This window comes from Embiotoca jacksoni, unplaced genomic scaffold (genome assembly GCF_022577435.1).
Source record: "Embiotoca jacksoni isolate LCO1_2020_lvr unplaced genomic scaffold, fEmbJac1.0.p SCAF_32, whole genome shotgun sequence".
NCBI lineage: Eukaryota > Metazoa > Chordata > Actinopteri > Embiotocidae > Embiotoca > Embiotoca jacksoni.
In genome coordinates, this window is record NW_027185384.1 from 2,787,705 (window position 1) to 2,814,662 (window position 26,958).

The 26,958-nt window shown below is 43.7% G+C and overlaps 1 protein-coding gene across 1 annotated transcript in view; it reads right to left on the reverse strand.

Annotated features, from left to right (window-relative positions):
- The window catches only part of snd1 (staphylococcal nuclease and tudor domain containing 1), a 169,609-nt gene that overhangs the window by 94,165 nt on the left and 48,486 nt on the right, over positions 1 to 26,958 (reverse strand). The window contains exon 16 of the mRNA XM_069164812.1: positions 18,544 to 18,653. Within this exon, the coding sequence (XP_069020913.1) occupies positions 18,544 to 18,653 (110 nt within the window). The remainder of the gene's footprint in view (positions 1 to 18,543; positions 18,654 to 26,958) is intronic.

Consider the following 26,958-nt stretch of genomic DNA (forward strand, 5'->3'; position numbering starts at 1 on the left):
GCAATTTACAATGTTCACATCTGAAATATGTTCTACTTCTGACTTTTTTTTTTTTTTTTACATTGTTCACATCAACATCTCCTAAAATGGGTTGCGTCTGACAAGCTTGCAAGTTGTGCATGCATACTTATAATGTTTCATGTAGGAACTTGTTTCATTAATTGATTATTGATGATCTACATACTCTAGGAAACTGTCTATAATCTGCAATCCTAATTTATGCGAGGGATAAATCCTGCACGAAGCAGAGACTAGGGTTGTTTTTTTTTGGTGTGAGCACAAGCCACTGTGCTAGTGGAGCAGACAGGAGGCTATTCTAAGCAGGCCTGTGAGCGTGCTGCCTTGTGACTCAACATGAGTCAGGGCCAAAGAGTTGTTTGGTCCTAATGTCGTATAGAGGGACTGCACAGGGAGCAGAGTCAAAGGTGGACACGGCACACCATGACAGAAGGATACAGACACTGAACGAGGCCATGATTACTGTGACAAAAGAGAAAGTGAGTTGATTCAGGGGAGGGAAGACTGACTCACCCCTGCCTTTAATATTTGGCTCTATCCTATTGTCTTTGCTAGTAGATGGCTTAAATAAACAATGTGGCCCATACTGAGAAGACATTAGACATATCAACTCACTTTGACATGTAAAGAAACAGGTCGTGAAGGTAAAAGGTGAGGATGCCGTTAGTGAAGTGGAGGAATTGGTAAAGACAAGCGGATGTTTGCTGGTGCATCTGACTTTGACCGTGTGAAAACGGATGCAAATAGCCATATTTCACTGACCAGCTGGTGGTAGGATTTGTTGTTACCGAGGTCAACACCGGCAGAAGAAAGATTTTCATCGCAGTATACTGCTGGCAACGAGCCCAGTGCTGTTGAATGTGTAGCTCCGAATAGGTGCATGCCAACAGACTTATATACTGTGGTCAAATTCACACAGATCCCGCTGCTGAAACTGAGACTGAATGGCAGGTGGGTTGTGCGAGTTATATTTGCGATGTGAAGAACTGCTCAAGTGTGTTACTCCCCGAGACAGAGTTTATTGCCCATTTGGTGGGTGAAAAACATCCCTGTGTTTTCTTAGCAGCCAGAGACGATGAAGCCTTACTTTTATGATCCTGTCCCAACAGTTGAGGGCGAGGCATGTGTGCGTGTGCGTGCGTGTGTAGTAAATCATGTCCACTGAGAGCTGTAAACAGGGGACTGAGACATATGCGAGTTGGGGTATGTCGAGGCTTTTTTTTTTGCGCGTGCACCAACACAAATAAAGACGCATGTATGTACGCGCAGAGCAAAAAAAAAATAAATGAAATCACTGACCATTAATTTCACTGCTTTTGTTGAGATTTACGTCCTCGAGAGAAATCATGTTCACAGGCACAGCATCACCAAGGATACTGTGCTCAGGCTCGGCCCTCACTCACCCACTCACGAGAAAAAAAAAAAAAAAAAAACATACAGAAACAACAAGACAGAGGATCCGAAGCCACACAGTCCAAAAGCCTCAGATGTCGTCTTTTCTGGGCATGTTGTTCCTTTATGTCATTTTTACAACCTCAAATGTGTTAACATGTTGTTTTCCTTTAGGAACTCAAATATGGCCAAACACCGAGGCTTAAACAGGGCGATGGAGAACATCGTCCTGCCTCTGGTGCCGACTGTGTTTTATAGATATCTAAAAAGAATAGTCATGTATCAAAAATGACGAACTCCTTTGACAACATTACCGTTTCAAATTTCTTTGTAACTCAAACATGTTTCATCACCAAGCCAACAGACGCAACAGCACTCTGCTGTATGCTAACTGGTGTGAGAACACACTTCCTGTAATTTTCTCAGCCATTGAGGCATTTAGACTCATGTTCTCATGGAGAGGCCGCACTACTGAAAGGTGCACTGATGTGATTTTCCAGGTTGTTTTTGTGGCACTCCTGCCTGTTTCCATTCCAGTCAATGAAAGATGAGAAAAGAATCTGTACACAAATTGCAGATAAGAAAATATTTTTGCCGTTATGTTCAGATGGACTAAAGAAAGAGGACAAATGAAGTCTTCCTCGCATACCTGACTGATGCTCCATGCAACAAGCAGGGAGAATTTTTTTTTTTTCTTTTTTTTTTTTTTTTTTTTTTTTTACTGAGAGTGTTCTGGGATTTCATCTGATCCAGGATGACAATTAATGTATCTGGGTGTAGACATTTTGGTGATTTGGTGGAGAAGCAGGGTTACAAAATGGCCACCTGCATCGTTTACGACAGGAGAAAGGACTCGGTGAGAAAAACGGCCAAGGGAGAGAGAGCTAATTGAGGCGGATAGTGAGGGTGAGACATTATCTATGATATCCTGATCTAGTTTGTCAGAGGACAGCAGTGTCACATGGAAGACGGTGTGTCGGTAAAGAAGTGGGCACGAAAAGGAGAGTGGATAACAGGGAGACAAAGGGCGAGGATGGGGAACAAAGAGCAGCACAGATGGGAAGGGAAGAAGAGTGCTGGAAATGTGATTGCAAAAGATAAGAAGCCCCGATTTGACACTTTAAGAAGAGCTCACTGATCATTCTGCGGTAACTGTAGGATCACGAATTCATACTGATGTGGACTTCACGATGACAAGCAGTGTGCTAATGTCAAAGACTTGCTGAGAAAAACGTGCGCCGCTGAGCACAGGCTGGCAAATCAAAGCAACGTCAAGATGAAAGCTCTGACAAGCTGCATGAAGCATCCGCGGGTTGAAACACCGTTTTTTTTCATGTGACGGCAAAATGATTTGGTCCCTGCAGCAAAGTGCTGCGCGCGTGTGCGTGTGTGTACGCGCGCGTGCGTGTGTGTGTAGTTGGGTCAGCAGGGATCTTTAAAGATCAAACAAATCAATAGCCGACCTGTGTTTGCAGTAGGTAACTCCAGGCTCACTGCACTGTTGGTACTGAGGTCTTTGTTCTCCAACTTGAGTCTCCATCATTTAGCAGGGGGGCATTGGTTATTTGGCAATAACTTCATCTAAAAGGAATAAAATGTAGATGCAACACGTGTGTACTCACAACAGGAAGGGAGGGGAAGTAAGCTCAAAAAGCTGGTTTTACTCTGTGATGCAGGCGCAAGTTTTAATGGCTCACAAATAAACATCATCTCTGAAGTGCTCGTTTAATATACAGTGCTTACTTTTTAGAAATGAATGTGAGCCGCTAAACAGCTAATTATTTTTTTCCCCCTTTAATTTTGACTTGAAATAAATCCGGTTAGACGTCAGTGTAAAGAGGAGCACGAGTGCTTTGAAGCGGTCTGTTTGTGGATGTGTGTCTGATGCAGCCGGAGGCTTCACTGGCCGATGTCCAGCGGTTTCTGGTCCCGTCTTAAGATGGGATTCAGCAGCTGAAATACAGATGTGTGACTGCATGTGATCTGTGTGAAGGAGCTGGTGTAGGAGTGAACCTGTGCCAGTCTCAACTGTGCCACCTCCGCAAAAAACCTGATCAAAGCACACGCCATCCCAGAAAACAGACGGCAAAGAACTTTTAAATCCGGTAACTGCTTATTAATGTCAGACGAGACAAAACTAAAACTTTGTGAGATCTGCTCGAGCTGTACTGGGACAAACCCCAAATTTAAGAAGAATAAAGACAAATGGGAAGATGTAGTTCATTAAACTGAAGTTTGTACTCTTAAACCTGACAAATTCACTCATCAGGAAATGGAAAGAAAAGGAATTGGGTGGATTTGAACTCTGAAAAACAGAACCGTCAGAGAGATGTCGCGTCGCCACACGTAAAGTGACAGTAAGTCGGCAGCACTGCAGGTACCTTGAACACTAATTGTTTTCAGGACGGAGAACTCTTCAACAACAGGTGAATCAGAGGCACCCTGTGACCCCCGAGCTGAGCGCCACCTCGTCCCCATCAGCCCGGCTGATATGAGAGTACCTGCCCGACGGGGGAGGCCAATAATTAGACAGGCAGTTATTACCCCCCACCTCACTCGTCCCTCGCTGCAGCCAATTAAACGCAGGCAGACACATCACAGACGTATATGTGCATGCGGGCTTGGGTTAGACCATCAGTTATAATTTGGTTACTGTCGCAGTTAAAATGACTTGGAATCACGTTGTGTGGCATCGTTAGGGATGTACACCAGGAGATTAAATATCAGCGCGTGGCGCTACAGGTCAGAAAGAAATACAAGCCGGTGGTAACGTGTAATGGTGATTCCAAGAAGCAGAAGGCCTATAAATGGGGATTTAATGCAATGAGAAGGAGAAGAGGACAATGTGGCTGAGCTCATGGGAAGACAGAGGCAGAGCGGGTGGAGGGAAATGATCTAAGAAAAGACTAAAACAAAGGAATGGGAGACAAAGAAAGGTTAGGGTGTGTGATGGGGGAGAAGAGAGGAGAAATAGAGGAGGCTCAGGGTAGAGGAGACTTGGCAAGCGTTCACCCTCCCACTCTGTTGGCAGCAGCGGCACAAACTGTTTGCTCACAGCAGTACATGCATCTATTAGTATTGTTCCAGGAGATAATAACTCTGTGTGCGACTGTGTGTGTGTGCGCGCGCGTGTTTCAGTGTCAATTCGCAACCACAAAGTGGCAAACGAGTTGCTGTGAGGTGGCAGACGAACAATATGGAGCAGCAATAGAAAACGAACGCGGAAGCGAGCGTCGGCCTGTCTGTGGGTGTGTCAGACTATAGTGCTAAATGTCAGCACTATAGAAACACCACAGGCCACGGTGCTATGAAGAGCGCGGCTCCTGACAGCTACAGCTTTCATTAATTAATCCTAGCAGCAGAGTACCGGCTATCAAAACATTACGCAGTTGTTGGACGCGAATAAAAAATGTTTTTTTAAATAAATAAATTTTTAAAAAAAGGTTTTATTCTGGCGAGGTGTTCAAACCTTTACTCTCCAGTACAGTTATAGTTATATATCCGCCTGCCTATTGTTCACAGCTTCAGTTTTTCCTCAGTGAAAGGATGTAGAAGTCGAGCACTTGTTTCTAACTGTAGGTCCAACAATGCCAGCAGTAGTAGAGCCTGAGCTTTGAACGGCAAGTATCGAGGAATTGAACCGGGGCAAGAATATTGCATAAATTTGATGGAACTGTCCTCTTGTTTACGGTGTAATGGGAACTCATATGGTCATATTTATATGCGTCAATATGCACGTGTGCTTGTGCATTGGGAAATAAGGCAGCCAAGTTGGAGCTTCTTTACTAATGCAAGGACAAATTCATAGACCGTTAGAGATGGTTTGTGCTTGGAGTCGGCCTTGTAGCTTGACTGGGAGTCTGGTGGAGCGAGAGAGAACAAACTGGGAGTGTATTATTCATTCTGGGGACATTTCATCGCACTCTGTCCGACTGTGACATTTTTGTCCCACTTGCAAGTGTCACATGATATAAAGTCAAGAAAGAAAACCTCTCTTTAGTGAATCTTTGTTTCAGAATTTCCACAACGACAGCTTGGTGAGTTCCGGGTACGACACACATGATATGTTGATCATCATGTTGTTGTTGATGCTCCCATAGTTTCAAAATTAACCCGAGGTCTACGTCCATTAAGATGCAACGACACAGAGGACAACGGCATATATTTGTCTGTCCATGCTCCATTGAAGCACGTATATATATATATATATATAGTCCTCCTAGTCATCTCCTAGTCCTCTCTGACTAGGAGGACTAGGAGGAGACTAGGAGGACTAGGAGATGACTAGGAGGACTAGGAGGACATTGTGTTGCAGCTCCACCGTGCTCTGCTTCTCCTGTTTTGTTAGGATTTTTTTTTGGTCACTCCCACTTCCCTTTTTAACCCTGTCTGTGCTAAATGTTGCGCAGCAGCTCGGACTGGACACGCCCATAAACCACTAAAAACACCAGCAGGAGTTTAAAGGCAGTTTGTTTTTTGTTTTTTTTGTTTTTTTAATAAATCCATTTTTGATGCAGCTTGTGGGGGAAATCCCAGGTTTTTAACATTTCAGGTTTCGTAAGGACGATCGATGTAGGTCACCAGGTTAAGCTGCCGACCTCCCTGCACCGCGATGATCGAGGAAATAAACAAACATTGCACAGTCACGAGAGGAAGACCCCCCCCCCCCCTCCACAATCCCCAAGGGAGTATATCAAATCAGGAATGTCTCTTTTATTTTATTTATTTTTACTTCTTTCCCTTCCTTCAGTGCTTTCCTCTTGATGTTGACACTGCGATGACAGACCTTACCTGTCACTTCCTGGCAACAAGCTTCGACTCATCCGATCCGTCAGCCTCTTAAAAGTTGAGATTGAAAACGACCTCGGGTCAAACGCGACGTCACGTAACGCAGTTTAGCAGAAGTGTTTAGAAATAAATGAAAAGTATTCGTAAACTGGAGATTCCTTCTGTCCTGACTGTGTTTCTGTGCCGTGTGATTGCGACCAATCGGATCTTAAAGTAATCTGCCTATTAATTTATTGATTATTCCACTAACTGTTTAGAAAACATTAAAAAAATAAATGCTTCTAACACTTTTCTGCAGCCCAAATAGTTTTATTTTGTCCTACAAACAGTCTAAAGCCCCAAAATCTTTATTTACCATCATGTTGTACCAGAAAAAGCAGCAAATTCTCAAATTTTAGAAGCTGGCACCATCAAATATTCAACAATTCTACTCGAAATAAGAATCTAATTTTCTTTTAATCACCGAATGATTAAACAGCGTCTGACCTGAACTCTGAATTCAACAATAAATACATAATAATCATCATTTTAGGCTCTTATCTGGTGTGAGCGCCGCGTTCCCTCTTGAAAGATCACCATATATATATATATATATATATATATATATATATTTTTTTTTTTTTTTTTTTAAATCTAATCTAAACACGTGATGGACGGCATCAAGGTTGAACTGAGATTCTCAAGATTCATATTTCTGGTCTAATTCACTTTAACTGGCAGACGGACGGACATTCCTGCTCTGTCTCCGAGCGGTAAACCTTTCAGTGGACACTTCAGTTAGAAACTGAGACCTGCAGCCTGTGTGTCTTTGTGTGTGTGTGTGTGTGTGTGTGTGTGTGTAGTGCTGTATTGGCACCTTGTCTTTCCCCTCGAGCAGGGTGTATGTGCCTTCGAAAGCCTCCACCGGATTGTGCACTGTGTGTCTGTATGTGTGGTTTTTAATAGATGCAGAGCAGAGCTGCACTATGCCCATGTAAGCGCGCGCGCACACACACACACACACACACACCACACACACACACAACACCGGGGGAATTAAAGTTGGGCCTAAAGAGGCTGCATTGGCACTCGTATACTGTACTCATGCAGACATCAGGTCTTTTGTTGTTGTGTTTTTGAACATCTGGAGTTGGAGCTGGGCGACACGGACAAAATAAAAAATGCCGATATATTTTCAGCAAATACCTCGATGTGTTGTAATATTTATGAGATTTTATCAGAATCATTTGTAATGTGGGTTTAAAGACGAAGGGGGTGAAGTCAAATGATGGAACAGCTAAAACAGCCTGGTCGGTTTCACAACTAGCGTTAAAAAAAACAACGTTTCACTTTTTACAGCGTTAATGACTCATTTCGTTTACTTTCAGATGTTGTTTTGGCAAAACATTTTGATTTTTATTTTAAGCCTTTTTATTTTGTTTTTATTGCTTTATTTAGTTTTTTTATTGGTCTAATTAGTTTTTAATTCAGTCTGAAGACGTATGTTGTGTTATAAATTCCCTGTAGAAATATACTGACTCAACTTGACTTCGAAAATTAAATTACTTTTCTGTAACGCAGCCGTTAAAACCCAATAAAAGATGACGTTCATGTCATATCACCATATTATGATCATCGGTTTGAAGTTACTTTGAAGTAATTTTTTGGATCAAAACTGTTTAATTACTGGATGTTGTGTGAAAATGACTCGGGCAGTAAACTTCGATACTTTTATGGCGTCAACTGGATTGCTTTGATTTGATCTAATATAATTTTTTTTTAAAAAGACTCATTATTTTGTCCCAAAGTTTAATCGCTTCATCCACACGAACACGTTTTGGTTTTAAAACACTACGTTCATACAGCACAAACAGCCTCTGCTTCGGAGATCCGGACACGTTGATAATATTTTTCAACTTCAATAAATCTGACATGAATTTTATTTCACGCTTTTCAAACCACATTTTATGTTACGCTGTAGTGATAGCATGTGAGGCGTTCAGGGAACAACCCGGGTTACCCTCTCCCTCTCTAAACTGCATGGAAAATAAACAGAAATGAGATTTGTAGTGTTATGTGTTGATGTCATTTTCTATTTCTTAAAGCAGCAGTGACTTTTAAATCTGATTATCTGACATATTTTCTGTTTTCACGTGACCTTATATATATATGTATATATATAAAACAGAAAATATGTCAGATAATCAGATTTAAAAGTCACTGCTGCTTTATATATATTCACAAAGTGATCTTAGGTCTGGTAATACTCGGCCAGTAATAGCTGCCCATTTCATTTAAATAGTGGACAGAGAACCCTGAATTCATGTCAGCTTTGGAAAAAACATTTTGAGAATTGAAAGCTGGTAGAACAGACAATAATTTGAAAGGGTCACTTATTCAACCTCTGACTCCCTGCTTAAGAGTACATCCTGCTCAAGTAACCATACCCCCCCCCCCCCCCACACACACACACACACAACCCCCACATACACTCGCATTGATGACATCACTTCATGAATAAATGGACCGATAATCCGACCAACCCACAGATGAAGATGATTTACCGCAGGCTTTGGAAGCATTGATGACTTTTCCTGAAAAAGCCTAACTGAACACACAACAACAACAACAACAACAACAGTAAACACTCTCACTTTAAGAGAGATTCAGCTGGCAACGAAAGCATTTTAAGAAACTGCAGTGCCCCGGCCAGGCGTTCTTGGAACTTCCCCTGCATACATACACCCCTGCACATTCAGAGAGAGATTCAGCCAGCAAAGGGGTTTAAAGACACTACATTTCTATAGCTGGCCTCAATTGGAGCCATGCTCGTGCACACGTACACGCAGCTTCCTGCCTGTCGCCCACTTCTGCCATTAGCTTTATCTGTCTGAATTCAAAGCTGAGAGCCCAATCCCCGTTCGTTTTTTTTTTTTTTTTTTTATAGATTTTGCAAGGCTTGTTCTTCCCTTTATGCCCCGACTGTCCTCTGGGAAGCAAAGAGAAAGAGGGAGAGGGAGGGGAGAGATGCCGATCGCTGACACAGCCACTGAGATAGCCCCTCTCGTGTTGGTAAGGGATATAAAGAAATGGAATGAGGTAGATGGAGGGAGATGCTGAGATGGGGATAAAGGTGCAGGTGTGAGGACGTTATGCTGGGGTAAGCTGGCGAAGGATTACCGCCTCAAATCTCTTCTTTTCTTTGGCCTTTATTTATTCAGATCTTTGAAGCTATATTCCTTCGCGCACGCACGCACGCACGCACGCACACACACACACACACACACACACACACACACACACACACACACAGAGAGAGAGAGAGAGAGATAAAAGGAGAATCTTGAGAAAGCAGAAGAAAAGGCAAGAAGGGGAAAGGAAAAGGACGAAACGAGGAGATGGTATGTCTAGGTGTGCCATCTATGCTGCAGGAGTCGAGGCGTTGACAACTCAATAAGCAGGCGAGTGACAGCCGACTGACATGAAACACAGAGACACACATGGTGAAGATGTGGAGAAGATGGTTTGTTTTGAACGGCGGTGTGTTTTTTCTCGAGCCATATGTAAGTGCTGCCATCGCAGAAAAAGAGTGAAAGACTGACTTCAGTGTGTGTTTGTGTCCTTGTGGTATCTTTTAAACCCTACATCCGAGACAACATCAATTTGCAGCAACCGCTGTGTTGTCAAGGGAACCATTAGCGCTGAGAGGCCGCTATCGGCTCTGCATTTGCCTGGACACACGGACACACACTTTTGCAAGGTTGTTAGTGATTGCTAAAAAAAAAAAAAAAAAAAAGAAAGAAAAAAAGATTACTCTTAATAACCCCTACAAATAGAGGCCGCAAGTAGACTTGCAGTTGCTGCTTACTGCGAAGCCACGTGAACAACATCAACCTACCGCTGTATTGCGTTTGATGTATGAAAGGTGGAGAGAGATGAATGCGTATTTGTCTGTCAAACCTGTCAATATGTTGCGACACAGTCATCATCAGAATAGGATCAATCTGAGCATCAATAAAGCATAGAAGCCTCGAGCCATTTCCTCCGCCTGGCAAATCACATATTCAACTGACATATGGTGAAGGACACAGGCTTCATACCGTTTTCTAGTACTGCACACTATGTAGAGCAAACTGCGACAGAGACAATTCAGTGAAGAGATGATAAAAAACTAGCAGTGAATGTCAAGTCACGTTTGTTTTAGCAATGCTTCAAACCGAAATAGCTGGAGAATCCTCCTTCCCCCCCCCCAAATTGAGGGCAGAATTTATTTGCCGCTGATGAATGCGAGCAGACTGTTAATTTTGCCTCGATGCCAATCGCACGCCATTTCTGTTACAGTGTCAAACAGTGTTTATGTTTAGATAACAAACACCTAGCGGCCAGCAACTCGGAAGGCGACGCAGCAGGAAGATTGGGGTGTTTGTGTGTGTTCAGAGTGTGAAACTGTGTGAAAGAGTATTTTCCTCGTGGGTCAGGCTTCAAAAAAAGAAGTTACTGTAAGGAGCATGCACATGAAATTCACTAAAGGGGGTGGGGTGGGTGCAGGGCGACCATGACACAACAAGGAAAACTGGAAACGTGCGCTTGTGAAAATACAAACATTAATTTAGAGGGGAACCTAAAATGCCAATGAAGTGAGCAACAACAGTAGCAAATTAGGAAATAAGCAGTAAAAGTGCTTCCTGGGGCAGAAAGAGAGATGAAAAGAGAATCAGCTGACCGAAGGCGGATTAACAAGACGACTCGTGGAGAGTTGAAAAAAAAAAGAAAAAAAAAAAGAAAGAAGAAAAACAGCAAAAGCCGAGGCTTTGTCAAACTCGCCTCTAAACCCAAAGACGTCATGGCCATCACTTCACCCTGCAAATATCTCCTTAGGATCCTCCTTAGTAAAACATGATCATTAACTTAAATTGTTAACGTTATTTCATAATGAAACATATTGCTTTAATCTCTCATTTATTCCAACAGAGCCCTTCAAAACGACACATTTAAAAGCAGATGCTCAAGTAAGAGGAGAGGTATTCGTAAAGCCTCTTACTTGGAGCGAAAAAGCCTCAAATTGGTCCAACTTTCAGGCTACTACTGTATTGAGCTGTTGTGTGTGTCCTACTAGACTGGTCTCATTCAATTCTGCAGTCGATATTCCACAGTAACTCCCAATCCTAGATTGAACATTAACTCCGTCTGTCCTCTCTTATTGATTATCATTTCCCTGTATTTGTCATCTCTGACTGCGCAGCGCAGACAGGCGGAATAAAATGACGGATTGAAACAAGCTGCGCACAAAACTGCTCTTTATTAGAGCAGCGGACGAGACAAGAAGGGGGTTTAAATAAGAGAAAAAAAAAAGGCAAATAGTAAGACAAGTAATGACGTGTCTATTGACACAGCCGCTGGCTATCTTGGCTGGCTGCCTTCAGCACTCGCAGCCAAGCAAAAATTCAATATGCAGTTTGGCTATTTTCCTTTTAAGTGCGAAGGACCGGTGGATAACGAGAGAAAGGGCAAACCAAGACGACAGAGACGACACACACCGTTTTCTCCTTCTGCTGCTACTTGGATCCCGTAGAAAGAAATATATATATATTCGGTCTACAGGCCTCCGGTTCAGTAATAATTCACGAAATGTCCTACACCTTCATTTTGTCCGACAGCTCTATAATGCAGAGGAGAAGCAGCTAATGTGTAGATGTTGGGAGGAAGAAAAAAAAAAAAAGGTGAGAAAAGTAGAAGGAAACGTGAGATGAATATAAAAAGTATACGGTGAAACGGTGGCGCGCGAGTGCACGAGAGCATTATACTGTTGCCCTCATTGATGTGGAAGAGTACTGCAGTGCCCTTCATGTAGCGGAAAAGGCTAAGAGGATTCAGCTGGTCCCCAAGTACAGCGTGTGCCTGCGTCTTTGCACTGTTTGCAGGTTATGCTTATCAAGAGTGGGCAGTGAAGTTGCTTTTAACACACACACACACACACACACACACACACACGTTAAACACAAGGTCGCCCTCATAAAGGCGCCGCGGCGATAAAGCGGCGAGCAGGTTTCTTCCTTTCTCTCATCTCTCCATCTCCATTCAGGCCCATCTATCTCTCCGTCACCGCGATGCTGTGAATGCGTTTATGTGGGCCACTCCGTTCACCTCCGGGCTATAATTCACTACTTCCAAAGGAACAAAGCAGCCCCAACAGTGCAAAGCGATACACTCCAAAACCACGCCGGGCGGCGTTTCGCTCGCACGGGGTGGGGGGGGCTGCAAAAAAAAAAACAACTAACGGCTGAACTCCACCTGTGACTCCACTTAGTCCAGGAGCAATGCAGAGGGGCCGGATTTATGGTCAGTGCACAACACAACTATTAATGGCATGATGCGCTTAAGGTGGGTGTCAAGGTCAAACTTTAAATAACAAATTAAATCTTGATTTAAATTGCAAACTAGCGCGGTCTGCCAGTTGTCCCGCAGCGACTGCTCCGTTCCACCGAGCAACACAGTCACATAATTCCAGCTGGATTGTGACACACGGAAGCAGAACAGATTCAAAACTGTTAAAGGTATCATACCAATTCAATTTGACACTTCCTTATCTGCCATTGAGGATTTGTTTTTTTTTACTGTTGTTATTCAACTGAAATCATAAAAAAAAAAAAATCCCATCTGGGTCACGTGCTCCTCGGATACTAAAGCCTACTTGGTGTGTCACCGTTTTTGGCAACAAGATGATGGTAGAAAGCATTAAATATTACTTGTATGGATATAGTCCAAAATGGTCATGCTGCTCAGCTTGTGCCAGAGTTATGAATGGACGGGGGACAGATTCTATCCACGGCTATAACGCAGCAGTAATCTGGATATGTGGCTTCCTTCTGCACTCGTGGTTTGTTTAACTACAGTACGTGATGGGGGAAAAAAGGACCTGAGGGGCAGTTCCCCGTCCACACAGTCTGTCTCGCTGACCAGGAAACCACACCATGCATTATTCATAATGTGTACTCATTCTCCGTCTGTCCGTCTCGCGCACACAGAGCATGTATATGGAGTTTGAGAAAGGGGAAAAACAAGTCAAAAATAGATGCAAAAAAAAAAAAGAAAGTGGCAAAACAGGCCGATATGAACAACAGAGTCTTTTGGGGCGAGTGTGTGTGAGAGAGAGAGAGAGAGAGAGAGAGAGAGAGAGAGAGAGAGAGAGAGAGAAAAGGAGGAATCGTGGTCAAAGACTGAGAGATCCGGTACTTGTGTAATCGACCCCCATGCCAAAATAATTCAAGCTTCATCGGAAATCAATGTGAGAGCATGGAAGATGTGAAGAAATCCGATGCTGTCCTGCAGCCCTGAAAGGCAAAATAAGACGTATAAAAGGGGTCAAATCCATGAGGGATGCATTCTGTGTGTGTGTGTGTGTGTGTGTGTGCGTGCGCGCGCGTGTGCGGAGAATGCTAAATGAATTGATCGGAGTTGCACTAACCGCAGATGTGCAGAGACAAATAGAAAAGAAAAGACAGACAACTTGGTAACACTCTAATTACCCAGTTGCCTATTGTGTGCCTATTTAAACTTGGGTTTGCGATACGAGAAGAATCGCCGCACACGTTCACACGGAGGAGAAAAGAAAAATATCTGGACATAACAAAGGTATCAGCTTTATTAGCCTTTAATTAAAAATGCTCACCAAGAACAGTTATTAAAGCCGAGAGATCTGTAGAGGCAGGCATTAGCAAGGCATCTGTGATGCCACGCTGGCACAGTGACTCATCGACGCTCCACAACACAACCTCCTGCAGGTCTGAAGGCAGCCTGTGCCAACCCCCACCCATGGCAGCCTGGTGCACACGGTGTTTGTGTAGAAAGGTGGGGGGGTGGGGAGGTGTGTGTGTGTGTGTGTGTGTGTGGGGGGGGGGGGGGGGGGGGGGAGTGCACCCAGACGACACCGAAAATTGACACCCTGCACAGAGACAGAGGTAAGTTCCTTTCTGAGTGCGGGTGTGAGGATTGTGTTAAAAGTCTAGTTTTATTTCCTTTTATTTATTCTTTCATCGCCACAATTTTGAATATTCAATCCCGCAAATCTTTTATTTTCACTCTACTTACAAGACGAGAAATGACTTGGAAGGATCACGTGTGCCTTTCTCTCCACATTATTTCAATTAGTCATGAGTCAAATGTAAGACAATCCATCACGAGTCTGGAAGACACAATTAAGCTTCTTAAAGCCAGCTGTTGTGGTGTTTATGGATCAAATGTAAACAGCTTCATGAACACAAGGTATTACTGTAGAAATGAAGGGAGTGAAAACGTAAAGATCTAAAGAGACCAGAACCGTTTTCATCTGTTGTTTTTCTTTACATGCCAATGAGGGAGAGAGAGCGCGCGTAAGCGCGGAGAAATTTCTATGTACAGCATGCAAATAAAATGTTAGTGAGTAGGCAGTCGGAGCTGTACAGTGGATGGGAGACCACCCAGACTGAATGAGGTCAATAGAACTGACGGTGTACGTAGGCGGAACAGTACACCGCATATTACTGTCCACTTAGCCTGCTCGCATCCCTGCTCCGACACTCCATCTCTGCTTCACCCCCTTTTCTTATTCTCGCTGTCTCTCCCACCTGGTGATCAGTTATACAACTAAAAATGTATACAAAAACAGTTTCAATCAGGAGGTCCTCTCTGTGCTGATTAGTGCAAACTAAAAAAAAAAAAAAAAAAAAAAAAAAAAAAAAAAAAAAAAAAAGGTTTGGAAATGATTAGTCCAATCCGTTTACTTTAAATGTTTTTTTTTTAAAAAGGCCGCAAGTTCACGCACTTGGTATTTGTACTTGCAAAATGTGAAGTCAACAGCAGCTGATGTTCAACAGTATCAACTAGCACAGGTCGTTAAACAAAACTTGATGCACTATACTATAAACACCTGCGTCACACTGTCACTACACGCACCAAATCGCAAGAGTGCAGTCACTCTGTTGGACTGATGCTCATTAGGCGTGCAGAATTTTAATGAGGCATGGGGAATAAATATTGTTTCCCTAACTTGTGTCTTTTATCAACACCATAGCCCTAAATCTGTCCCATGTCTTGCTGACTCATCCTAGATAAACACGTCAATGCAGTAAAATTCCTCTGTTCGCCTCCCTGCTGGTGAAGGCTGAGCGTTTGAAGTTGCCACCCAAAAGCATAAAGAAAATCAGCAGAGAGGCTCAGTGACTGAGATAGTGAATGGATGTTTTTTTTTTGTGGTTTTTTTTTTGTCAATGGAAGGTGGGAGGTGAGAGAAATTAAATGGAAGACATCAAAAAAAAAGAAAAGAGAAACGTCTGGGGAGTGGTGTTTACCAATGTGTCGCCTTTTTTCCTTCCGAATTCTGTGCTGCTGTTTTGGTTGCACGCTGCGAACGGGAGCAGTGTCTGTCAGAGATTAACACTACACAGAGAGAGCGGCGAGAGAGAGAGGGAGAGAGAGGGAGGAAGGGGGAGGGAGGGAGGGATAAAGGAAGAAAGAGCGGATAAACAAAAAAGTGATTTTTCTTTTCTTTTTTTTTGGGGAGAAAAGGGAGTCTGAAAGTGAGAGAAATCTTTTTTTTTCTAAAAAAGCGTCTGAGAATCACCCGAGAGACAAGGAGGGAAATCTGGGGTTGGTGGTGGGAGGGTTATAAATAGAGTAGACAGAAATCAGGGCCTCTCCCCCTCACTGGATGCCACATTAATTATGCATGTCCGCATCAAGAGAAATTAAAACATTGCTGTGTGGCAGTTTAGAGAGAAGTTGAGAAAGGAGGAAGGTAGGGACACCAAAGACAACGAGGGAGGTGAGAGAGAAGCACAAAAGAGGAGGAAAGGGAGGGAGGGAGGGAGGGAGGGAGAGCAGACAGAAAGAAAAAGGCAAATAGTGAAAGAGCAAAACAGCAGTACAAAGAAAAAAGAGAAAAGTGCGCCCATATCTGCACCCAAACTCAATTTCAAAAGGACACAAGAAACAGAAACAAGCTAATTACAGAGTCGTGAGACGCAGAAGTGCGGGGAAGAGAGGAGGGGGAAAAAAAAAAAAAAAAAAGCATACAGGCCACGGAGTCAACATGTCATCAGCTCAACAAAGCCCAAGAAAACTCGAAATGGCTGTCGAGCAGCGCGAGCGAGAAAAATATTTTTATGAATGCAAATGAGCGCGCCACCAAAAACCCAAATCAAACGTTATTCACGCGAGGCCACCTTCGGAAAACATCTGAAAAAGCTCCCGCAATCAAGGCGCCATTCAGACGAGAATCAACAGCAGACTCTCGCGCTAATGAAATCAAATGATCCGCATTCATGGCGGAGCGCGACGCGCGCTCGCCCGTGCTCCGCGAGGACGACGGAAAGGTGGCGAGAGCGGTGGGTCGGGCCCGCGAACCGGCCCTTCATCGTCATCGTCATCATACTCTTTGATTCTGCCGCTTACTAACTTGTCCCCTGCACTTTCTCTCGGGCAACTTTATCCTGGTTCACCGTCGGGGACCGTACGATGCGACGCCACCACGCGACTCGCCTCCAACGAGATGCTTCACCGTTGTCGCTTTTATCCAATTTGTTCGCTCAACTTCTTTCCTACTCCGAGATTTCCAACGGGTAACTTACTTTTGGACAACGATTGTGCCTTTTTTGGAAAAGTAACAGCTCGTATGTGTGAACGCTTAACCGTGTACTTACTTGAATGTGTCCCTGGTAGAGTGCGAGCGTGCTTGTGCTCACATTAGCCCAAACAGCAGGTCAGTGCAGGCAGCCAACCGGCCCCCACACCGGGCTCGGGACTCATTACGCGCCTCGGTCCTGCCTGCTAACTCCCACCTACCTGTGAAAAACTTGCTGACACCAATGACTGGCGAGGGAGAAAATGTGTGCGAGAGAGTGTGTGTGTGTGTGTGTGTGCGAGAGAGTGTGTGTGGACGGGGTGATGTGCATGAGAACGAATGCCGAAATGAATCTGTAAGCAAGTGGCGGCGCACGCGTGCAAGTATTACAAATACGATAAACAACGCAATTCGGTACAAATAATAACAACTTCCTATCAACATGTACCTGCTCGAGCACCTCTGCACGGACTCGCGGAAGGGTTTTGCCTCCCTGTCAATCAAATCCCCATGTTGCCTGCATCAATTATTTCCCAATAAAAGCACTCTCAGTGGAACCTATGTCACTCGTTTGCCACCCCCCACCACCGCACGCACACGCGCACGCACACGCACACACACACACACACTTGAACATCCGTTTACCTGCAACGCTGGCTAAAGCTCAATTTCCATGAAAATTAAACACCGGAGGACAGTGGAGTCAGCCACCCTACGCAAAAAAAAGCCCTTTAAAAAAGGAGATAGGAATGGAGAGGGAGAGCAGAAAAAGAGCAAGCGAGAGGGAGTGTGTGGCCTGGATAAGTGGTGGCAGGATTATAGCTAGTTCCATCATGGCTTTGGCCCGTTCACTGCTTCTTATAAAAACCTATTAGCATGTGAATGAACAGGCACACAGTGGATGGAGTTTTCTAAAGCCCAGGAGCACTGATCCACTATCAGGTGAGCTTTCCGTAAACTGGGAATGAGGGGAGGATGTGTGTGTGTGTGCGCGTGCGTGTGTGTGTGTGTGCGTGTGTGTGTGTGTGTGTGTGTGTGTGTGTGTGTGTGTGCGTGTGCGTGTGTGCGTGTTCCGGAGGATAGTCTGCTTGACTGTGTCCACTTTTGATGAATTTTTGTTGAGATTTGACAGCACCAAAGCAAAGGGTACACCGTTTTAAATACGGTATTAAGCTCATTTGGGAGTAAACAATTTAATCAGCTTAATAAAGTCAGTGGTCAAAGGAAAAATTTAATTTTTAGACTAGCTTATTCCCCCCCCCCATAAAAACACGTTTGCCCGTCTTTTTTTTTTTTAAATACAATTTAGAATACTGTCTTCTAAATATTATATTTACATTTACTTGAGGTATAATAAGTAACATAATATGATAAGTCACACAAACTGAACAAATACATTTTATCGTATGTTGCTTAGATACTGTGTAGCAAACGCACAAAAAAAAAAAAGGCAGAATGTTGTAATCGCATTTTAAAGCCAGGGTATCTGCTGTCGTTATCTCTTATCGCTTGTTAAAAGTATACCGGACGCTATTCTTCTCACATCCCTGAACCAAAACTAAAATTGGAGTGAGAGTGTGAGAGTGTGAAAGTGAAACGCGGCAAAAGTACTGTGGATACCGGAACTTGGACCGCGATTGTAAAAGCAAAATTACAGCCGGGTAAGAGCCAAAGTAGGAGAATATCGAGAGCGGCCAGCTCGAGGACGGACACTGAAACAGTGGGAAACGATAAAGACCGGAGCCAGAGAGTTCTGCCTCGGTGCTTACCTCTCTTTGCAGCACCAGCTCTTTGGTGAACAGCATGGCCTCTTCACTGAAGGGCTCAGCCACCTGCATCCCTCCGGGCAAATTCCGGGAACTGCGTGGACATTCAATGCCTGCACAAAGAGCACACCGTTGCAAGGGTTAAAGGTCAGCACAGCTGTTCATCAAAAGAACAGCAAGACGCCCCCCCCCCAAAAAAAATCTGTTGAACATTATTTGGCTTGATGAGTCAGAAATGACCGGGAGACACGTCTGACTCAATTTGTTAAAAAAAAAAAAAAAAAAACATTTAAACTACTCCTGGAATTAATATTAATATCCACAAGTCAGTGAATAGACTTGTAGCAACAGTCTTCGGGACCTCTGGTACTCCCGAATAGCTGAGGTCACCTGAAGCATCCCCCACATCCCTCTTAACAGGTCAAGGTCAAAATCGCTTCGTCGCACAATTTCACAAATGCATGCGAGGCACAATACAGATTAACCAACAACAATATCATCTGCACTAAATGGATGATTGGTTGTCGAGGGGTCAGCCCTGAGTGCATGAAGCACCTGCGTCGAACCCCATTCCCACCGAGTTAGCAGGCTCAGTCAAATTTATGCCTTTGGGACCTTTTGACATTAAGTGTGATGGTTTTCCGAGTCGTTTATCCAACACGCGGGTAGGAATGGATAGGAGAGCAGAATTTCTGTTCAAAAGAAATAAAAGGAGTTGTGTTTGCGTTACGCAGAATTTCTGCAGCGCAGGGTGACCGTGAATGGACCTCGACGTGGCGATCTTAGACGTGCAGAAAGTTGAGGTTCTGCTGTATGAAGTCTTTCACGCATACTACGAATTTGGCGTGTGCAGCTTCTGTTGCAGACTGAAGCGCGCTCCTTTTGTCCACATTCCCTTCAGGACGTGATACACTGTCCATTCATGCACTGTGTGCTGCAGCAGAAAGGTGCATCTGCAGATGTTGAATAGATGAAAAACACCCCCCCCCCTCCCCAAACAGGAGCCGGGAGTGTACACGTTGACTTCCTGTTCTCTCCCGAATTCTTGCATTATTAAGCAGTGAAGTCACTTTACCGCTACACGTGTACGCTAACAAGCAGGCTGGTGCGCTATTGTTTTATGCCGAGCAACTTAATGATAGTTTCAGTTGGGAGCTCAACCCTCCAGCGTTGTGCTAATAAGGCAACAGCTCTCTCTCTCTCTCTCTCTCTCTCTCTCTGAGGGTCTTTTGTTTCCTCTTTGACTCGAGGTTTAATTTAATGAGCTTCACTGGCATGACAGATATACTGCCGCGGGACGGACTCGCAAATACGTGACAGAAGCAAAATCTGATTTGTGAGGGCACCCTGGTGACTCGGTGGTTAGCGTGGCCCTGCAAGACTATCTGGGTTCTGAATTTTACTCCCAGTCCTTTAAGTTTTGTTAAAGAATTTCAAATTGACTGGATTTAATGATGTTAAAGGGTTGGATAAAATTGTGCTTAATACTTGTCTAAGTAATACTTATTTGTCCTTTCTAAGAAGTTTCCAGGGCCAGATAACTTCCACTGGTTATGTAACTGCTGATAAAAAAAAAAAAAAAAAAAAAAAGAGAGACCACTACAACAAGCCAAAAATTGTAGACACCTCATTGCACACTGACGTAGTAGAATGATGCAGCTAACGATAGTTTACTTGCACGAGTTGAAGAGCCAACTGGCTTTTTTTCTTTTTTTTTTTCCCCTTTCATCTTATCTTTTTGTTTCGTACTTTCTGTTCCCTACGCTGCCACTTCTGTCCCATTTGTGAGAACAAGAACAGGAGACATCAGCGTATTCACACGGGCAGGGAAGGGAAAGTGACCCAGGAAAGGCAAAACGAGGCCACGGGACAGTCAGCACCCGAGAGTTAGGAAGAACTGTTGAGTCAACCTTCCGTGAGACGTTAAGTTCTACGATGTTCAGCGGGGGGGGGGCCTTTTAAATCTGATAATTTCCGTTTTTACGCTCAAATTTGCATCGTCTCGTTGTCGCTCTGTTCTTTTGTTCCTCACTAAAGGTAAGAGCTTTTTTGTTGTTGTTGTTGTCGTTTAAATTGTTCACCTGAAATAGATTTTCAAACCGCAAAAGTGTTTACAGCTCAAATGTCAAGGAGATAAAAAAAAAAAACTAAAGAATGTTACAAGATAAACAATAACAAACTGATTTAATTACTGCCTTAAAATCGAATAAAGTGACCCACAAACATACACAGAAAATGATAACATCAGTCAGTTCCTTACAGCGCGGCAGAAAACGATCCAATATTCATCTATTTACTGTCGTATTCTATTAGGCATCTGACTGTACTCAAACATTCAATCAAATATAGTAAGAAACAAAGCTTCCTGTAGAGCAGAGAGGAGGGGGAGAAGGAGGAGGAGGAGGAGGAGGAGGAGCAGGAGACACTGATGGCCAAGATCATCTGAAAGTATTTATAGAAGTGGACCAGGACAGGGCTTCCACATGGGACACTGTAGCTACAACACTGCCAGAATAAAGAGAGGAGGAAAGACGAGGGATGCAGAATACGGGAAGAGAAAAAGACGAGAGGAGAAAGGCTGCGGGAGGGTAAACACCGCAACACTGCTCACAAAAAAAACTGGCGTATGAAGTAATTGCAGAAAGGGAGATATTTGAGTTTCTGCTTGGGTTGGCCGGAGCTATGATAAGGGCTGGAATTGTGTGTTTTTTTTCCCCCCCTTGCATAATCCCACAGAAAAGACTTCTCACGAATGTAATACACAAAGAATAGAAGTTTAATTGTACAGCACATACAGCACAAAAGCTTTACAGGCCCACGGGAGCGACAGTTTAAAAGCCAGCCAAAAGCTCTTTTAGACAAAAACATCCCCCAAACATTATTACACGAAGGAAAGTCGGGTTTCAAGTCCAAAACAAAGAGGTCATAATGTACACTGCATACTGTAACGTTGCCCTCAAATGACCCGACCGCACTGGGCATCCTGGAACTCGCTCACATTTACTGTGGTTTCCTCCCGGCAGCATTTAAACCCAGCAAGGAATCACTTAACAGAGACAAATCTAACGTGCACCGCGATACACAACTCACGTCTCACACCAAGATAAACATCTGGGTCAAACTCCAGGATATCCATCTTATCTGAACTCGGAGACAAACAGGACGTGCACTGATCATCCTGACATTCCACGACATACACGCACGCACACACGCAGGCACACACGCGCACACACACACACACACACACACACACACACACACACACACGGGCACACAGACACACGCACGCAGGCAGGCAGGCAGGCACACACACACACACACACGCGCAGGCACACACACACACACACGGAGGGAGAGCGAGAGGATGCTGTCGTACAGCTGCTCCTCGTACTGGCCTGAAGTGCATGTCCACATGTCAATCCACCAAACTGACCTGCAAGGCACGGATATTATATCTGGTATTTTGAAGTGCGCCTGTCTGGGTTTACAGACAGAACTGAAAACAGCGTTAACACTGGCTGTTTCTTTTTGGAACAAATGAATGCACAACAGATTCAAGAATTGATTCATGTTGTTTCCAAATTGTGAAACCCAACTCCTGAAAGACGACAAGCTATCGGCAGTTTGATTTAATAACGCTTGCGGGTTTGTATCACTTCTCCCCCTCGTGTCCCACCATTCCGCTCTCCCCTTCCTCCGGGGAGGCCCCGCGGAAAAGATGTCGCGTTTTTAATCTGTGATTTGGGGTGAGCCACACGACTGATGAAATACTGCCTGGCCCCTCAGTACGCACACACACACACACACACACACACACACACACACACACACACACACACACACACACACACACACACACACACACACACACACACACACACACACACACACACACACACCTTTCTTGGTCAGCCATACACACACGGTTTAGTTCCTTGGCCTCACCCCAAAAAAACTGTTCCTCCATCTGGACAGGTTGCCATTAATCCATCTTTCCCCCACAATCATGCTCCGTATCAAACACAATATACATTTCCCAAAGAAACTATGAAGAAAAAGCTGACAAGATGTAGGGGATGACATTTAATCCACTTAGTTTGTGGCAGAAACACACACACACACACACACACACACACAAAAACCAACTTTCTCTTGGTCTTACAACCCCTTGTATCGCCACTTTGTTTCAATGTGCATCTCTCCCTGTTTCTTCTGTATCATTTGTTGCCTGAGAACGACGATGAGAAAACGGCACGAAAGACAGAAAATATGAAAATACGCATTAAAGCATTAACCTGTCACTTTTACACTTTGTTTGTGCCGACTAAACAAACCACAAACAATTCCCCCCCGGCTTTGTGGTAAGCTAAGCTAACCTGCTCGAAGAAGAAGGTAGAAGTCATCTTTTCAGCAAGAATGCAAATATATATCGCAAATAACAAAAAAATGTATAACCAAATTATCTTCTACCTCTTGCTATGAATAAACTTGTTAAACAGTTAATACTGCTGTTGTATTTTGTACTTTTCCATACTTTTGAGTTTGCAGGGTCTTTTCTTTTCATTTTAGACACTTTTATTTTGAAAGGCACTCGCTTTAGTTCCTATTGTGAGAAACGGAGATATATATAGTAGGAAAGGAAAAGTAGGTTAAAGGAAGGCAGAAAGGGATTTTTTTTTTTTTGATGGCGCAATACTGTAAAGATAAGATGTTGCATATGTTTATAAAGGTAGTTATATTGTATTTGTTGCTGGTTTGGATCACCAGTTTAAGTGTTAAGACCACATTTCAGTGAGGTACGCTACATAGGTGTTTCCCAAAATGTCAAACTATTACTTTCAGTGTTGTTGTCTATTCTACTGCAGTGAGAACACTGGAGTTACAGAGTAACCTCATGCATTCAGTCGTTAAGACTCGCTTAAAGAAACAATGCAAATACACAAGTCACCCATACGTTATGGTGCTCCTCATTCTCGTTGTAATTCTCCTCACAAACCAAAACTAATTTGCATGAATCCATATGCTTTCATTTCCCACAAGCAGTTTCGGTTTCTAATGTATTTTTTTTTATACTTTGTAATTGAATGCGCTTCGAGTTGACCCGACGTCTAGGGAGAACAGGATTGAGTGGACCGCTCTTCCTCCACTAACCAAGCCAGATAATGAGCTTCATCTAGTAGAAATGGGTCTGGGGGGAGGAGGGGGGGGAACGTGGCGACGTGCGGCTGCAGTAGCACCGTCACGGCGCTTTCTAGAAATATACATCATGTCGCAAATCCCTACGCTAATAATGTGCATATTGATTAGCCTCCGACTTTTCGCTCACAAGCCGCCAGACGCTTGTGGACTCGCTTTTCGCTTGGCATCTCTGCAGGTATAAATGGATGCTTGAGAGATGCAAGCGGCTTGGTATGAATCCCATTAGTGTCCATCTTTTTAATGTTATTAAGTTACTAACTCGTCATTTTTGAAAGGCTGTTGACAGCATATAATTAGCACAGCGACAGGCCAACAAACAAAGAGCCAAAGCCTGGAGAGGTGTGTAAGTGTCTCAACATGTGTGTGAAATCTGCTCCAAAACTCCCGTCAATCCATTTCAATTTCCGTACTCTTCTTTTTTTTTTTTTTTTCTGTGACGATCCCCAATTTGAATATCTGCCGCTTCGACAGCTGCCTCGACGGAGGGTGAAGTTCAGCGGCGGCGAGAAAGATGCAGGTGGGCGGGGCACGGAGGTTGAAGAGGGGCGAGGAGGGCGTTGCGTGCAATCAATGGGAGTAGATGGAGGGCGCACAACGCCGTTGAGGAAAATCCTCGGCTTGCTCGACTAGCTCTCTCTTTTATCCGCTCGCTTCATCTCTCTGCCTCACTATCATCTCACTACGGCTCTCTCATGTAAGGCCTCATTACCTCAGAGGAGGCTTAAGCTGCGCCGGGTCCGGTCCCCTGGAGATCGCTACAGTGCCGGGGAACTCTTCAAACATTGTGCTTATAATCATCATTCTTTCAAATGAAAAATATGCTTCCTTCACATATTAAACTACCGGTGACCTGGTCTGCTGTCAGTACATAGCTTGGTTGGATAATGTAATCATAAAAATGAGTTGGAGGGATGGATGGATTGGGAGGGGTGGGGGGGGACACAAACAGGTTACCAGTAGCTTGTAAAATGTGTTTTCCTGCAGAACATCCCTGGAGTCCCTTTACAGCTGCAGAATAATGCAGCATCATTGATGAAACTCAATTCGTTATTTATAAAAAGGTAAATATTAATTGCAGGCGAGATGTGAGCACATTTACGGGGCTGCTTCCTCCTCCGCGCAGCCGATAAGGTGGATGATTGATCTGTTGGAAGGCCGATGCAGCTTGTAGCCCGTGTTTAGGTTCAAGATTATCGCTCATAGTGCGGTAAATGTAACACCAATAAAGTGTTATTGACTAAGACTGTTATTTCTTAGCAGCAACTTTATTATGCAGCCGGCCGTAAAAATCGGTCTCAAGGTGTCAAAACAACCGCGTCTCCAGGTTTCTAATATGCGCGATAAATTATGAGACGTATTGCTACAGTCACACACAGTACAGCGATACTGTATTTAGAGGTCACGTTTTATTATTCTTATTCTTATTTTCTGACAAACTCGCTCCTATGCTAACTTGTTTTTGCACACAGGCATTTTCAGGGGCAAAGTCTACAAATTTTCTGCTCCACTTCTCCACCATATTTCTATCTGCCCTCCCACAATGATGGTAGTGTACCAGCACACAGGTACATAGTATAATATAATATAATATGATATAATATAATAGATACATATACACACACACACACACACACACACACACACACACACAACCGTGTACACACTCGGATGTCAAAAATCCGACAAATGGCACTCAACCACGCGCCGCGTGACGGCTAATGCTCCTCGCTGACACTGCAAATCTTTGTGTCCGAGTGATGGGTGTTTCATCTTTTTGACAGTCTGCTGCTCAACATACCTTTCTGAGTAACTCTGAAAGTGCACTTCACCTGCTGTGGCCTCCATCCGAAACTCGGTGAAAGCCAATAAACTTTTAGAGCCTTTGCACCGCTTGGTCTCCCTCAGCTTCAACAGGCCTTTATACCCACGTACTTCACATCAATTTTTGTCTTCTCTTTTCCATATCCCCTTTTCTTTATCCTCCACATCCTTTCAGCCTCCACATCTCTTACTTCTGCTACTCCTTTCATCATCCTTCGAAAGCCCCCCCCCCCCCACCACCACACTCCCGAATCCCTTTCCTGTGTAGTAACCTCTCCTTTTCCGTTCAAAAACAGGATGACTTTTTTTTACCCTTTATCAAACTTACATACCGAAGTGACACTGTGCAGGTCGGCGAGTGAAAGGAGAAGAAAGGGGAAGGTGATGAGGGAGAGGAGGAAAGGGAACTAGCCTTCAAACTCCTGAAGCACACCTCCGGCCACCCTTTGAAGCACGGGCTTCTCTTGCAGGTGCGCTTTTTGTTTCCCTTAACTCTTGTTTCTTTCTTTAAGCACTGTCTTTATCCGTTAATGAGAACTCTGGAAAAGGAAGGAGACACCGACCGAGGCTTTGAGGTGCCTCGCTGGAGAGACAAGTCCTTGCAGTAAGTGGGCTTTAAATCTGGGAAAATAATATGGATAAAAAAATAAATTATTTTTTTATTTTTTTTTAAATGCTGCTGGCGAAGCAGACTGGGACTCCAAATTCAAAGAAGCCTGAATTGTGTTTTGATATTATAATTTGGACTTGCAGTGTTACATCACTCACTGCCTGGGGAGGATTTCATTTGCAGTCCTACTGTAAACAGTTTGTTCTTCAATGGCCTCCCACAACATTGTCAGAGAATGAGAATTTGGCCATGGTGAATACAGTATAAAGAAAACACAGCTAATGAAACGGATGACTAATGCAGGACTTCTTTTAAAAGGCAGCATCCTTTGAATATAGCCCGTGTTTGTATGTAGTCAATATTTACTCAGCACTCAGAAACAAATCCCCGTAAAAGGGAATACAATTCATGGAACAAATCTTTTAACCTTTCATACAAAATGAATAGGAGGGTGAGTAAACCTTGTGAAGGCATTAAAATAGCATAATTGTAAAATCGTATGATCGCCATTAGGAGTTATGTTGCATTATGAACTTACAGCTACTGTTCTGATGTCTTGCATAATTATATATTGCATACACATTAAACTATAGATGTGACTCTACGGAAGTGTCAATTAGGGTCCGATTGAGTTATCGGCCGATATATCGGTATGTTGGCCGATACAAAACCTTTTTTAAGAACATAATGCAGATAAAAGATGCTTGGGGTAAATTAGACATCATTGTCCTCGTGAAGTTCATCATAATTATTACATTTCCGGTGAAGTTCACGGTTTCAATAACCTG